The 15799-nt window shown below is 38.3% G+C and overlaps 1 protein-coding gene across 1 annotated transcript in view; it reads right to left on the bottom strand.

Annotated features, from left to right (window-relative positions):
* Positions 1-15425, bottom strand: part of LOC142142985 (bifunctional protein GlmU-like) — a 51475-nt gene extending 36050 nt beyond the window's left edge. The window contains exons 1-2 of the mRNA XM_075200724.1: positions 15342-15425; positions 14145-14216 (exon numbers count right to left, since the gene is read on the bottom strand). Coding sequence (XP_075056825.1) covers positions 14145-14216; positions 15342-15344 — 75 coding nt within the window. The 5' untranslated portion in view covers positions 15345-15425. The remainder of the gene's footprint in view (positions 1-14144; positions 14217-15341) is intronic.
* Between the last annotated feature and the right edge of the window lie 374 nt (positions 15426-15799).

The raw sequence follows: 15799 nt of genomic DNA, 5'->3' as shown, positions 1-15799 counted from the left end.
CAGCTTACATCATAGATTGTTGTTGTGCTTGTAGGGGGATTTTTTTTTGCTTTTGTTCATCAATGATGTTTTCTTCTTGTTTTTTTATTAAATTATTTGTTCATAAAATATTGTTTGAGGCTTTTTTTTCACTCAATAATGTGTTAATTTCTATAACTACACGAGCACTTAGACTTCACCTGTCAACAATTAGCTACAGTTAATTCAAACAATACCCTTTCATTGTTACCTTTACTTTTTATGGTCACACTCAAGGGATATGTGCCTTTGTACTTTAGATTTTATGGGCTTGAAAAATTGCTGCCCAATAAAAACTAATGACATAAATGCCTCATCTTGTGCACAAGCACTGAGACTATTTAAAGATTATACCATGTACCTTAAAATGTATGTTTTATGTTATATAAAGCTAGAGAAATCACTTAAATGACTGAAATAAAAGAATACATTTTAAGTACTTTACAACCGGCATCTTTATATCATTTAGGGGACTTTCTCACCTGACTCCTGAACTGTCATCGTCCAGAACCAACATGATTAATCCCTTGCACTGATTTGAGGGCAACCATGGTCAACACTATCAAAGGATTCCCGCATGCATGTGCACTGGTTAGAAATGAGCATTGTGATTATTCCAGACAGGGATAAAGGGTGGCACGGTGGCACAGTGGGCAGCCTTGCAGTACTGGGTCCTTGGGTTTGATTCTGTCCTGGACACTCTCTGCATGAAATGTGTATGTTCTCCCTGTGTTTGCATGAACAGAAGCAGCCAACTCCTTAAATGTATATTACATTCAGGGGCAAATGCAGGATTTGTAGAGGGGGGTTTCCACATCACATCACCAGTGGGCGCGGCCAGCATGCATGGGGGCGTGGCTATAATATCAGACAGTGCTTGGCTGCTCTCCAACTCTTCCTATCCCTATAATATACATGGGCAATGCTGCGTGCACTACTGTAAGGTGCACACAGCACCCTTTTCAAGCAGAGCCGTGTGAAGCGGGGGTAGGGACCAGCCACCTCAATACAGTGCCTCAGGCTTGGAGGGGGTTTCTAGGCACTAGGAAACCCCCTCGGTTTGCCTATGACATTTTCTCAGGAGGGAATTATAGAACTACCTATACTAACTATAGATCCGGGTAACTTATCAAATAGCAAATATTTTCTAACATTATATTTGTTGGTTCAAAGAAAAAATACCACTGTATTCTCTTATACCATAAATTGACCTACGGTACCCTCCCCACCCATGTAAGTGTTCGATTACAATTCAGTATCCTAAAAACATTCATTTTTTTCCTACTTTATTACAATTAATATAATATGAATACATACTAGCAATAGTGCTCTTCCTGATTATGCACACTATTGACATCCACGGTAAAAGTCTACATAATAGTATGTTACAGTTTAAAGGTCACTAATGGGATAAATATACAGTACAAATAAAGTTAGACTCTAATAGTGAATTTATCATTCATTAAACCAATGAAATTGTCATTTTATTCCAAAAGCATTTTTATACTTCCTAACTGCCTCTCTTAGCAGATGATTTACCCTACAATTTACATGATAAGAAAATTACCACCTTGACACACTGAATAATAAGAATATAATTACGATTTAATAAAAGCAAAATGTGCCATCGTGTCTTGACTTTGCCTTATGCCGAAATAAATGTAAACAGTCATTCCTAGAAAAAGATGCGCTAGAGTATTTCAGAAACAAATGCTATTTTTTTATTTCAGTTATAAGCAAAGATTTTTTTTTTAGCGTGATTACTTCTTCAGTCCCAAACTTCTTATTAATAAAGAAATAGGCAAGGGTCATTGCTGACCAATGTAGTTAAAGACAATCTAGCAAGCTCAGAGTACTAATTTTATTAGCTAAAAATGTGATATTGGAAGAACACTCACAACCCGAGGGGAAAATATGTCCTAATTATAAGTATAATTTATTTAACATTATTTTTCAATGTATTGTCAATTAGTTGCCAAATAACTGAATAATGTATCTGCAGCTCTCTGTCTAATAGTTTAAAGAATTTGCTGTCCTATGTACTACAAGCCTAGTGAGGTTGTAAGGCACCGGGGGCAACGCAATGCATTTGCATTTCTCTTTATGTAAATTATTCTGGTTAGCCATAGGAGTGCTGCTTGACGACAATTTTAGGATGGCCCCTGAAAATGGGTGTGAGTGACCAATAGGGAGCTGCATGATCGCACATCCTCAGCTCAAAGCAACAGCTGAAACAAATGGCAGAGCTACAGACAAACATTGCGGCGTGGAACAGCTCTTGTCTCTGATGGACAATACACAAAATAACACTTAGGGCTAGATTTACTAAGCTGCGGGTTTGAATAAGTGGGGATGTTGCCTATAGCAACCAATCAGATTCTAGCTTTCATTTATTTAGTACCTTCTACAAAATGACAGATAGAATCTGATTGGTTGCTATAGGCAACATCCCCACTTTTTCAAACCCGCAGCTTAGTAAATCTAGCCCTTAATGTCATGCTTGATATAAAAAATAAAAAATATGTTCATCTTTGCAAAAAAAAATATTGATAAATCATAATTTACTGCATCTCTATGTTTCAGCTCTTTTTATTCTGTTTTCTTTTTAGTCAAAATCCTGCTAAGTTAACTGATTTAGACAATCTGGGTATAAAACAGATATGATAATTGGATGGAGAAGTTGACACCAGGAGGTATCCTACAGGGTAGTGATGTCTTATTTAAAGTAAGGAAGGTACAGAGGATGTTCTGCAGTGCATTGAGTCAAGTCAGGGCTGATTTAGAGCACGGAGGGGATGGGAGAACTTCCTGTGGTACGGGGAGACCAAGCCTGACTTAGGGCAGGGAGGGGATGGGAGAACTTCCTGTGGTACGGGGAGACCAAGCCTGACTAAGGGCAGGGAGGGGATGGGAGAACTTCCTGTGGTATGGGGAGACCAAGCCTGACTAAGGGCAGGGAGGGGATGGGAGAACTTCCTGTGGTATGGGAGGCCAAGTCTGACTTAGGGCAGGGAGGGGATGGGAGAACTTCCTGTGGTACGGGGAGACCAAGCCTGACTTAGGGCAGGGAGGGGATGGGAGAACTTCCTGTGGTACGGGGAGACCAAGCCTGACTAAGGGCAGGGAGGGGATGGAAGAACTTCCTGTGGTACGGGGAGACCAAGCCTGACTTAGGGCAGGCAGGGGATGGAAGAACTTCCTGTGGTATAGGGAAACCAAGCCTGACTAAGGGCATGGAGGATGTGGGAGAACTTCCTGTGGTAAGGGGAGACCAAACCTGACATAGGGGAGGAAAGGGACAAGATCCTCATATACCTTTCTCACAATCATAATTTTCATGCACCCAGATATCATTATGTTCCCCCATAACATGTTCCTGCATATCATGACCCCCCATAAACCATTATCATCCCCCATATGATCAGCCCTCCTCATATCACCACCATAGCCTTATACCTCCACAACCATCATTCCAATTGATCCTATCATAATGGCCCCCCAAACTGTGTCCCCCAATCATCATATTTTTTTATGATTATGACCCACTATAATCCCACCTTCTTATTGCGATTAATCTCTCCACTATCCTCATAATCATATTTAAAACACATCAAAATAGTCATTACCTCATTTCTAGATTATACCCGTATCTCACACAAGACACTGCAAAAACAATTTATCTCCCGTCATGACTATTACAATTCCCTCCTTACTTGTGTTCCATTAATCCGACTCTCACACCTACACTCTATTTTGAATGTGTCGGCATGACTGATTTTGTTGCAAAACCTTCTTCAACTGCTGTTCTGACAGTACCTACATTGGTTGCCTACATTTTACTGACTCCATTATACAATGGTTCTACTAACATATAAGGCCATCAACAAAACTGCACCAAAATACATCTCTTCACTTGTCTCCCAGCTTGACCCCTCAGCTCTGCGCAAGATGTGTGTCTCTCATCCACACTCATCACCTACTCCCATTCCTGGTTACAGAACTTCATTCCGGCTGCACCCATTCTGTGAAATGTTCTTCCTCGCACAACAAAACCGTCAAACGTTCCCAGAAAATTCAGGTAATGTAACAATTGTCTCAGGAAGAGAGCCGTGAGGTGATGGCGTGTTAGTCTGGTTTAGAGATGGTCAAACAGAGGTGTGGAGTCTAACAGGTCCCCGGACTTCACCAAGAACCGCCGCAAGGCAGGATGGACTTTTGCGGCCGGGAACATGCAGTCATGGCACTCTGACCAGCCACTAGGCTTAACACAGCGGAGAGAAGGGAAATCCGAAAGTAGGTCAGCCAGCCGAGGACTGGTACACTAGTGGTAGCGAGGTACAAAATCAGTATGCAGAAAGGAAGTCTAATAACAGGCTGGTATCTGGTGCACAGGCAATAGTGCAGTACAAAATCAGGAACAGAGAGAGAGTGGTCAAAACAAGCAAAGACTGGTACACGAGAGGTTAACAGGCAGAAGCACTATCCAAGAAGGAATTACAAGGGGAGCCAAGGTCAGCAGCAATATACAGCATAACATGGAGTCAGTATGGGTGTGAATACCTGTTGCTCTGACACAGCTGCAATGTCAGAGTGAGCTTTATATACTCTGCAGGTTTGAATATGCTGCCTCCCAGCCACGATCACCTGACTGTCCAAACCAGGAGGTACTGACCTCTACACAGAGGCAGAGGACATCAGCAGCACAGGAGTGTGAGGCAGGTTAATTTTCTGACAGGTAACTTATCAAATTTCTGAACAACACTCCTAGCCCCCTAAGCTATTCTACACGATTAACACCTCTCTATTTTATTCTACCCAGTTAGCACCTCTCTACACAGTTCTCACACAACTTACATGTCTACTCTTTATATACTCAAAGAATCCTCTGCCCCAAACCAACATTGCTGTGTGACTTGATCATATAGACCACTAAGCACTTTTACCCTTGCAAATTGGCTGGGCCAATATGCAATATGTAGCACTTATACTCATGTATCAAACTCCCATTTTCCTATAGATTGTAAGCTTGCAAGCAGGGCCCTCTTACCTCTTTGTCTATCTTTATTTATAACCGTGTTTGCTCAAAATGGTAAAACACTAACGAATATGCTGGACTATATAAATAAATAATATAATAAATAATTATAATAATACTCATTATCATTAACAGCATTAATTCTCTCATGTCGGCTATCCTCATCAATATTAAAGCTCATCATAAACTTCAGCACCATTTTTAACCCCTCAGCATTAACCCTTAATCTTCATTAGCAACACCTCATCATATTTTAATACCCTCATCCTTAACTTCCTCCTCCTCAATAATTACTAACCCTGATCATTAACCCCCTCATAGTCAATACACTCTTAGGGCCTGATTCATTAAAGAACTTAGGCAAGAATTTGAGTAAGTTTCTTACTTAAGTCTTCTGGACAAAACCATGTTGCAAGGGGTGTAAATTAGTTTATTATTTTGCACATAAATTAAATACCACATGCAGCCCAAACATATTTTTGGCGGCCCAGCCAGGACCCAGAAAATAAATAAATAAAATGGAAAAAAAATACTTGTCTGATGTGGCGACATCTGGTGCCCTCCTCCTAAGGTGCCATTTAGCAGCACTGGTATAGTAGTTCATCTAAGATGCCACCGATACAGCAGTTCATGTAAGACTCCACTTAGCAACACTGGTACAGCAGTTCACGTAAGACTCCATTTAGCAACACTGGTACAGCAGTTCACATAAGATGCCACTTAGCGTCTCTAGCTATAGTAATCTAAGACACTCTTAGCAGCTCCAAGTTCAATAGTTCACTTTAGACATCATTTATCATCCCACATTCAGCAGTTCATCTAGAATGATTTTTCAAGGCTCTAGATACAGTCGTTCATCTAAGACACAGCTTCAGGTTCAATAGTTCACTTAAGACACCACTTAACAACCCAGGTACAGTAGTTCATGTAGGACAACACTTAAAACCTCCAGGAACAGCAGTTCACCTAAGACACCAGTCAGCAGCACAGTTAGTTCATCTAAGACACCGCTCAGTAGCACAGGTAGTTCACCTAAGACACCGCTCAGTAGCACAGGTAGTTCATCTAAGACACCACTCAGCAGCACAGTTAGTTCATCTAAGACACCGCTCAGCAGCACAGGTAGTTCACCTAAGACACTGCTCAGCAACACAGGTAGTTAACCTAAGACACTGCTCAGCAGCACAGGTAGTTCACCTAAGACACCGCTCAGCAGCACAGGTAGTTCACCTAAGACACCTCTCAGCAGCACAGGTAGTTCACCTAAGACACCGCTCAGCAGTACAGATACAATAATTACATAGGATACCACTCAATCACCAAATGACTTAGCTTTACTGCATTTTTATTTTAGTATCCCAGAACACTGCAGAGGCTTTGAACACAAAGCCATTATCTATAATCATCATTGTCATCTATGATCATATGTAGGGACATACTACAAATGCTCTGCATTATAACTTACCAGTTTGATTTTTGCCTCTCTCTGCACTGGGACTCATGGTCACAGAATAATTGTGAGTGGTTCTGAGGCTGGATATGACATTGTCTACCACTTTAATAGATGCATATAAAAAAAGGCTACCTGACCATCTTGAACTCTCTATTTTCCTTACACTAACTATACATATGAAGATCCAAATGTTTGCCTTTAAAAGTGACTGTAATTCCATCATATTGCCATGAAAATGGACACATACATAATGCCCCTCGAGCAATTTAGGTTAAATCAAAGCATTTCTTTGTAGTTTGGCAGAGCGAACCAAAGTCCCTTCCCTTCCAAGATTCCAAGCAGTAGTAACAACTGTTTTTAAAACAACCAACTTTAAACTACACACATCGATCTGACCTTTTCAGAGACTAGAAATAAGGGAAGTTTAGGGGGCTGTACGAGTACTTTCAGAAACGATTTTAGAGACTATATTAATGTACTAGTGTATATAGAGTCACAGTGCAGAGCAGCGCCATATGTAACTTATAGTAATTACATACAACGCAGCTCTGCTGAAAAACAGAGGTGAACTATCCTCCTCCATCTCAGAGGTGACAGAGCATTTTGGTGCACAGAAGAGGGTGGGACATGCGCCTCTTTGTAACAATTAATCTCATAATCACACCGGTGCGCCCTATCTCAACCCTGACTCCTCTTCCTCCTCCAGGCATTTCCTCCATATTTGCCTTAATACACAAACCTCTAAATCATTGTGGGTCTTGTCTTGCCAAGACACTAATCATTATGCAGACAATTAGACTTTAAAAATATTAATAAATATGGATAATCAGATGTGTGTGTGTGTGTGTGTGTGTGTGTGTGTGTGTGTGTGTGTGTGTGTGTGTGTGTGTGTGTGTGTGTGTGTGTGGAAGATTTTGCTACACTATTAAAAAACTCTTAATAGTGTAACAATTACATAAAGCTGATGGACATTTTTTAAAAATAAATACACTTTATAAATTATTACAATAATGGTCATTTATGAAAGTACAAAACATGTGAACATGCCAAGCTTTTCATTGAGTCTTTGTATCCACCAATTGTAAAGCGTTACGGAATATGTTGGCGCTATATAAATAAATGATGAGGATAGGTACGCAGTCACATTTGGTACTGGGAATTGCCACCAGGAAAATCCACACCTAATAAATCTGACTGGAAATCCCCAAGTTGAAAACGTGACTTTAATGTCCAGTCAGCTATCACTTTAGGATCACATAAATTTAAATAATAATTTAAACGTTTCCACTTTATCCTAAAATTCTACTCAGTTTAACCTTATTAATGACTGAAATGAATCCTGTAAGTGAAGGCCATGGGAGCTGCCTTCGTTACATGTGTCACTTTTGTAGGTTTACTTTTGTTTTACATTGGTGGATACATAATAAATAAAGTTCTCTGTACAATATAATGCCAACATAGAAATAAAGAGTAATAATTATATTTCCATTTCTTGTAATTGTGAACAGTGTTGTTTTGCTAGAAGTTGAGATATCTTATAAATAGAACCATTATAGTTTATAACATTACTTTTCCACTGAAAATAATTGAATGTTCCATCGATACACATATTGTCCCAGAGGAAAGTCCTAGACAAATGATTTCCCCAGGAGTGCTTGACTGACAAGACACGTTCTTAATACATGGGATACCTTACTAGCCAATGTGGAAACCATGCATCTACCTCTCTCTCTAATTGCTGCATTTCCACCAAACTCTCTGCATGTCAATAATGAATGCTTACACCACAATATTCTGCATAATTATGTCATTAATTGTGTGTTAGAGCATCTCAGAAAGCTGTGACAGGGATACAGAGATCTTCCCCTCCAGGTCAGAGGTCATCATAGCACAAAAGTGATTAACACTTAAAAGCCAGGATGTGGCCTGTGACCAGTGGGTTTAATGTAGCTGGGCTAAGACATTTGTAATCACACCAAGTACTTATCACAGGGGTTTATTACTGAATTATCTGGAACTGCAGACAAGGGATAGGCAGGAGAGGCGGCTGTATGGGGCTGGTGGACCAGGTTAAGCATGGAAGACTCCATTTATCCTGCATCAAAGAAAAACTGTGTGTTTCTGCTCAGCTCAGAGAGAGAGGAGAGAGAGAGAGAGAGAGAGAAGAAAGAGAGAGAGTGTAGAGAAAGAGAGAAGAGAGAGAGAATGGAGAGAAAGAGAGAGAGAGAGAAGAAAGAGAGAGTGTAGAGAAAAAGAGAAAGAGAGAGAGAAGGGAGAGAAGAGAGAGAGGAGAGAGATAAGAAGGAGAGAGAGAGTAGAGAAAGAGAGAAGAGAGAGAGAGAAAGGAGAGAAGAGAGGGTAGAGAGAGATGAAGTAAAGAGAGAAGGGAGAGAAGAGAGAGAAGATAGAGAGGGAAGAGTGAGAAGAAAGAGAGAGAGCAGTGACAGAGAGCAGAGTGAGTGTGAGAGAGAGAAGAGTTGAGAGCGAGAGAGAGGAGAGAGAGAGTAGAGAAATAGAAGAGAGAGGAAAGTGATAGAAGAGAGAGAGGTGAGAAAGAGAGAGAAGAGAGATAAAGGAGAGTGAGAGAAGAGAGCAACAGAGGAAAGAGAGAAAGGAGAGAGAGAATCAAGAGAGAGGATAACAAAGAGAAAGAGGGGAGAGAGAGAAGAGAAAGAGAAAGGAGAAAGAGAGGAGAGAGAGAGGGGAGAGAAAAGAGAGAGAGAGAAGAGAGGAAGAGGAGAGAGAAGAGAGGAAGAGGAGAGAGAGAAGACAGATGGGAGAGATAGAAGAGATAGAGGAGAGGAAAGAAAAGAATGAGAGAGGAGAGGGAGATGAGAGAGAGAAAAGAGAAATAGAACAGAGGGAGTGGCAAGAGAAAGAGAAGAGAGAAAGAAACTAGAGGGAGTGGAGAGAGAAAGAGAAGAGAGAGAGGAAAGAGAGAAGATAGAAAAGAGAGAGAGAGGAGAGAGAGAAAGAATAGACACACACAGTCCTTGCTATTGTTAATATATGTTAAAGAAAACACAATAGGCACTGTCCTGTAGCTGCATGTACCTTTCAAATATATGTCTATTATTGCAAGTTGAAAGACAAAATGTTATGGTGTTTTGTATTTTGTATTAATTTTAATGCAGAGCAATATATCTTTTGAAAAACCACACGTTTTAGACATAAAATATGGAATGATGATAATTAAATGTAAGGGTAGACTCATAATAACCATTTATTCCTAAAATATAAATATGGAAATTAACTAAAACGTCTATACAATTATAATATAACACTTAAAAATAAATGTGAGTGAAGCCTTCATAATTGCATACCCAAAGTAATGTTTTATATTTAGTATTGTGTTGTTGTTGTTTTTTTATTGTTGTTTTTACTATTATCCTTATTATTACTATTATTATTATTATTATTATTATTATTATTATTATTACTTTATTCTACTAAAGCATCAAATTCTGGGGGATATATTTACTAACTAAACTGCGGGTTTGAAAAAGTGGAGATGTTGCCTATAGCAACCAATCACATTCTGGCTGTCATTTTGTAGAATGTACTAAATAAATGATAACTAGAATCTAATTGGTTGCTATAGGCAATATCTCCACTTTTTCAAACCTGCAGTTTAGTAAATATACCCCTAGATGTTAAATACCAATTTGACTTGAATACAAGGAGAGATTCCATCACATGTGCTGGTTTATGGGGTTCTCGATATGTTATAGAAATACATCCAACACCACCAGCACAATATAACCGGACATTAAGGGAGAGCAGTTCACCAGCAGCAGCCAATGAACCACAGGATGTTTAAACCTGCTACAAGAAGTAGAACATGCCTTATGAAAAGAAGAATATCTGAATGCAGATAGAAAAGAAAACTTTTCACACTGCTGTATGATTAAAATTGAAAATGTCAGTTCCATGTTAAATTGTGGTGATAACAGCCAACATCAGTGGTATCCCCTGTGAATATAATCACGTCACTGAATACATTTTACTCCAAGACATCCTACCCGGGGGGGTTTATGCTTATTTTACAAGATCTATTGTGCCTTACATTTCATGTAGGTTTTTTTTTTTATGGAAATGTGTTTTTGAAGAATCAATTTATTTTAGTAAGGCACGCTGGACACACAGCTTGTAATAATTGCTCTGCTCTACGCTGTAACTAAAATTCACAGATGTAGAGAAATCAGGATAACAGCAAAAATCTGTTAATGATCAAAAGTGTTGTAACTGAAGGTTCAGTGACTCAGTCCACAAGTATACCAACACTATACAAAAAACTGATTATTCAGCTATTCACGGGAACAGAACTATTGATTCCAACTAACAAAGAAAGCTATATAAATCTCAGTAGCTGGGAAAATTGATTTTCCTTCTTCCATTTTTGCCTTGAAGTTCCTGCAGGCATTTAATCTTTCCTCAACTCAACTTTCCAATTCTCCCCATGAATGCAAAAATAATTATAAGTCCATAAAAAAAATGTACGTACAAAAAAAATAATAATAATAATTTTGCTGCTCGTGTTGTCTATAATTGAACTCCAGGTAGTAATGCATGAAATTTAAATATAAAATGCAAAAAGATTGTGCTTCTAAAATAGAGAATGTGAAAGGATACAGTTCTGCAAGTTAAAGGTATTGATAACAGACTGATCAGGAGGTGGGCAGAGCCTGCTGGGCAGTTAATAAAATCGCTTCTCTTGCAGACATACATTCCACTCTATTAAAAGTTGAAGTTGGTACAGATTTTTTTTTAGGATACATAGGGGCCAACATCCTACCTCTCCAGTCACAGATGGGCCGAAGTGCCAGAATCTCCCAAGCTTACATAGGAACATATGATATACTTGCCAACTTTGGCACAAAGCTATCCGGGAGGGGGCTCCGTCATAGGGGCGTGGCCACGTGAATTGCGTCATTTGGCCACGCCCCACCCACTTCACCAACAAAGAGGGCAGGCTGTGGGAGGCTGCCCTGCTCTCCCGGAAGTCCAGGAAAACTCCCAAAATTTGTGAGTCTCCCGGACATTCACACGTTCCCACTTTCTGGTCATATAAAGAGCGATTTCACGCAACATACACAAAGTATCAGCCTCATAATGTCTATATTTTACAATAGAAATATTAACAATTATTAATAATTTGTAATAACAATTTGAGAATAAATGACATTTTTCAAGTAAACAGAGTTTTTCAAAATGTAATGTGGAAAAATTCAACCTAGAACATAGAGAATACAGTTGTTTTCCTGTAGATTGCAGCCATTATGTCTACATTATTCTGGACTAGAATGGATAAAGGAAAATATGTACAAAAGACATGGTGGAATTATCATTATTGCACATATTTAATGTAGGTTTGTGCATTTGTATAACTGGAAGCTATTTACCATCCAGGATTACAGGGAAAACCATATTAAATCACAGAAACATTTTGCATGTGTGCAATAGACTGACCAAGCTAGAAAAGTACTACAATATGTGATCCAGGAGCCCAAGTTTGGTCCCAGGCTCTGTATTTGGATCTATTGTAATTGGGTCACAATTATGATACATCTGTGGGAGGTTGAATAACCGACTATGGGCTGGATACAGCCACAAAGCTTATTTGGGGCTACCATATTTTCTTTTTTTTTATTTAACAGTTTTAGGTCCACAACCATATAGTTACAGTTATCATGTAGCGATCTTATTGTAAATCTTGCACCTTCTGTAAGCCAATTGAAAACCACACAGTAAAACTGCATGTTCGCTTAACACACTATTTTACAGCAGTTTGTTTGAAAACCAATCTTTTTCTCAAATCTGAATGAGGTGTTGGGACTTTTCAAACCGCCACACATGAAATGCAATTTAATGACAACCACAGGTTGTGTTTTAAAATCACATCCAATGTATGGTGGTTTGAAAACCGCCTAGTAAAACACAATTTAGTAAATCCCCTCCTAAGAGTGTGAGTGAGGATTGTAGAATGAATAAATGAGCAGAGCACAGCTGGTGGAGTTTGTATGTTCTCCCTGTGTTTGCGTGAGTTTCCTCCGAGCGCTCCATTTTTCTCCCTCACTCCAAAAACCGACTAGTAGGTTAAATGGCTGCTATTAAATTGACCCTAGTCTCTCTCTGTGTCTGTGTGTGTATGTTAGGGAATTTAGACTGTAAGCTCCAATGGGGCAGGGACTGATGTGAGTGAGTTCTCTGTACAGCGCTGCACAATTAGTGGCGCTATATAAATAGATAATAATTATAAATTATTAAGATTATGAGACAGATCTCATCATTCCCTTCTATACACTGCACAGTAATGTCTAAATGCAGCCGTAACAATGTTTATTTAATCTACTTAAAGTTTTTTTTAACCTGTTTATTATTTTGTGTTTGCAGCATATTCTCTGCTGCTCAGACAGGCCTGTTAACTGTGCCACCTCTTCTCCATGAAGTTACCATTCATGTGAATGAGATTTCAAGGGGGAGGGGCTTTGACAACCCTGAACCTTCTCCTGCCAATGCTATTAGCAGTGCTGGAAGATTAACAATATCAACAAAAGGAAGATAAGTAACATTTGTTTTTTATTTTATCTCTCTATATTCTAAAAAGAATCGTTTTGGGTGGAATTAGTCTTTAAACTGAGTAATAGAAAGTATGAACATGTACATGTACTAACTAATTATCATAATGAAATGACCAGTTATAAAGATTTAATCTACAGGATTTTATAATATGTTAGCATCATGTGTGTAGTAAAGCCTTATATGGTTTAGCAAAACAATACAAACACAGTGGGCTACAAAGTATATTAGGGATAATACATATATACATCGACAGATAATATCAGTCACAGTGTATATAAACCACGAACATACATGTTATAACTACATGCATGCTTGGTGGCTTCATACATGTTATAACTACATGCATGCTTGGTGGCTTCGTACATGTTATAACTACATGCATGCTTGGTGGCTTCGTACATGTTATAACTACATGCATGCTTGGTGGCTTCGTACATGTTATAACTACATGCATGCTTGGTGGCTTCGTACATGTTATAACTACATGCAGGCTTGGTGGCTTCGTACATGTTATAACTACATGCAGGCTTGGTGGCTTCGTACATGTTATAACTACATGCATGCTTGGTGGCTTCGTACATGTTATAACTACATGCATGCTTGGTGGCTTCGTACATGTTATAACTACATGCATGCTTGGTGGCTTCGTACATGTTATAACTACATGCATGCTTGGTGGCTTCGTACATGTTATAACTACATGCAGGCTTGGTGGCTTTGTACATGTTATAACTACATGCATGCTTGGTGGCTTTGTACATGTTATAACTACATGCATGCTTGGTGGCTTTGTACATGTTATAACTACATGCAGGCTTGGTGGCTTCGTACATGTTATAACTACATGCATGCTTGGTGGCTGATTGCTATTATAAAACTGATGTCATAAAAAGAATATAATATATAACAGTTTTCTATGGGAGTTCAGGTACACTTTAAGGGGGACACCTGGACTGCTCTGTAATACAGAATATAGATGTAACAGATGATAGGAAAAGCCTGCAATCCAAGTCATTTGCATTTATTAAAGATCATGTAAACTAATTGGAAACATACCTGAATATAAGCAGAAGTACCTGATGCTAACAGCAACAATCCAAGTAATAATCCGAGGAATTGCACTGGACCCTGCCACAAAAATGCAGTTTTATTCAGTCTGATTGCTCCCAAGAAATCTAAGCAAATAGAAATAAGTCTGGTGTTTGCTAAAATTTTATCATTCAAAATTGTTAATTTCCATAAGTATATATATATGTGTATATATATATATATATATATATATATATATATATATATATATATATAGTATATTTATCTATTTTTCATAATTGTTATTTACTTATCGAATAGCAATTACACATTATCTCTAATTGAAAACAAAGTAAAATTAGGTTGGGAGCAGATACTGGCATTTAAACATCCCCATCACATGGTCTTGCAAAAAAATAATGTCTCAGAAAAAAAGGATTATAAATATTTCTGTGTCTAGATATATTTAATAAAGTGTATGTTAGACGTATTAACAGGAACGACAGATGAGTTCACTCATTCTGCGCTCACCTTGCATCAAGCATAATGTCCTATACAGATTGGCCAGAAATACTGTAAGACGTGGTCACCTCAGACCTGAAGATCTTACTCCTTCACAAGCATTTATAAATGCAGCTCAACATGTTCACCACCAAACACGGAGATAAAGCAAACATAGACTGGTGGGTTACAGAATGTGTCGGTTTAAATTTAGCTGATTTAAAGAAAAATATTGTTGGGTTTGGAAAATCTTGGTTATTAGTCTTTGTATTGTTAATAATAATATTATTATTATTATTATTATTATTATTATTATTATTATTATTATTATTATAAATACAATTAATTCCAAGAAAAAAATTCAAGTGTATATGTAATGATTACAATACATAAAAGAAGGACCCAATTATCAGATATTTATATAAGATTCACAGAAAAGAAGAGGGCCACAGGAGCCGTTCAGCCAAATTTACGAGCCAGTCTAAGCTTTTAAAAGGAATGATAAATACAACCATAAAATACGCAAAATACACTTTCACACTTGGCAACAAAACCAACAATGGGATGACAAATACCTTTAGACTGTTGCTCTAATTGATTGACTTATTTATTATTTTTAGAATACTTTGACAAAGCATTAAGCATTTAGATTAAACAAATTTATCCCGTTGCAAGGTGTAGAATTAATTCATCTCAGAGGAAACAGACAACAGTTAAACTCACCATGACTAAAGAGCAGAACCAGTGTTTGCTTTGGGGTGACACACACTTGTGGCTGAGCTGTTGTCTGTTAAAAGACTATTAGTCGTGGTCTAAAGGTCATATGTGACGCTCCATCTCTGGCTCACACACTGACTTAGGCCAAAAGATTCCATGCGCCATCTGCTGGATTAAAAGGGGATTGTTATGGTGAATAATTAAACAGGGTGAAAAAACCAACCACTCTATTTTGCATAAGTTTAATAAAGTGACAATTATTATAATTTATTTCCTATACTTTCTGATAAGACAAACTACTGCCCTATAGCTCTGAGTGAACCTTATAATTTCACTTAAATAATGACTAAAAGTAAGCAAGCAACATAGCAAAAAAACCTCTTTATGGGTTTGTCCATACATTTCATATTAGTTACAGATTAGTTGTAGAGCTGCTCATGGTACATTGTCCTGCACTGCATTCC

The sequence above is a fragment of the Mixophyes fleayi genome, chromosome 3 (genome assembly GCF_038048845.1).
Source record: "Mixophyes fleayi isolate aMixFle1 chromosome 3, aMixFle1.hap1, whole genome shotgun sequence".
NCBI classification, from domain to species: Eukaryota; Metazoa; Chordata; class Amphibia; order Anura; family Limnodynastidae; genus Mixophyes; species Mixophyes fleayi.
The sequence above is the reverse complement of the archived record's forward strand: the minus strand, read 5'-3'. Positions and strand labels throughout refer to the sequence as shown.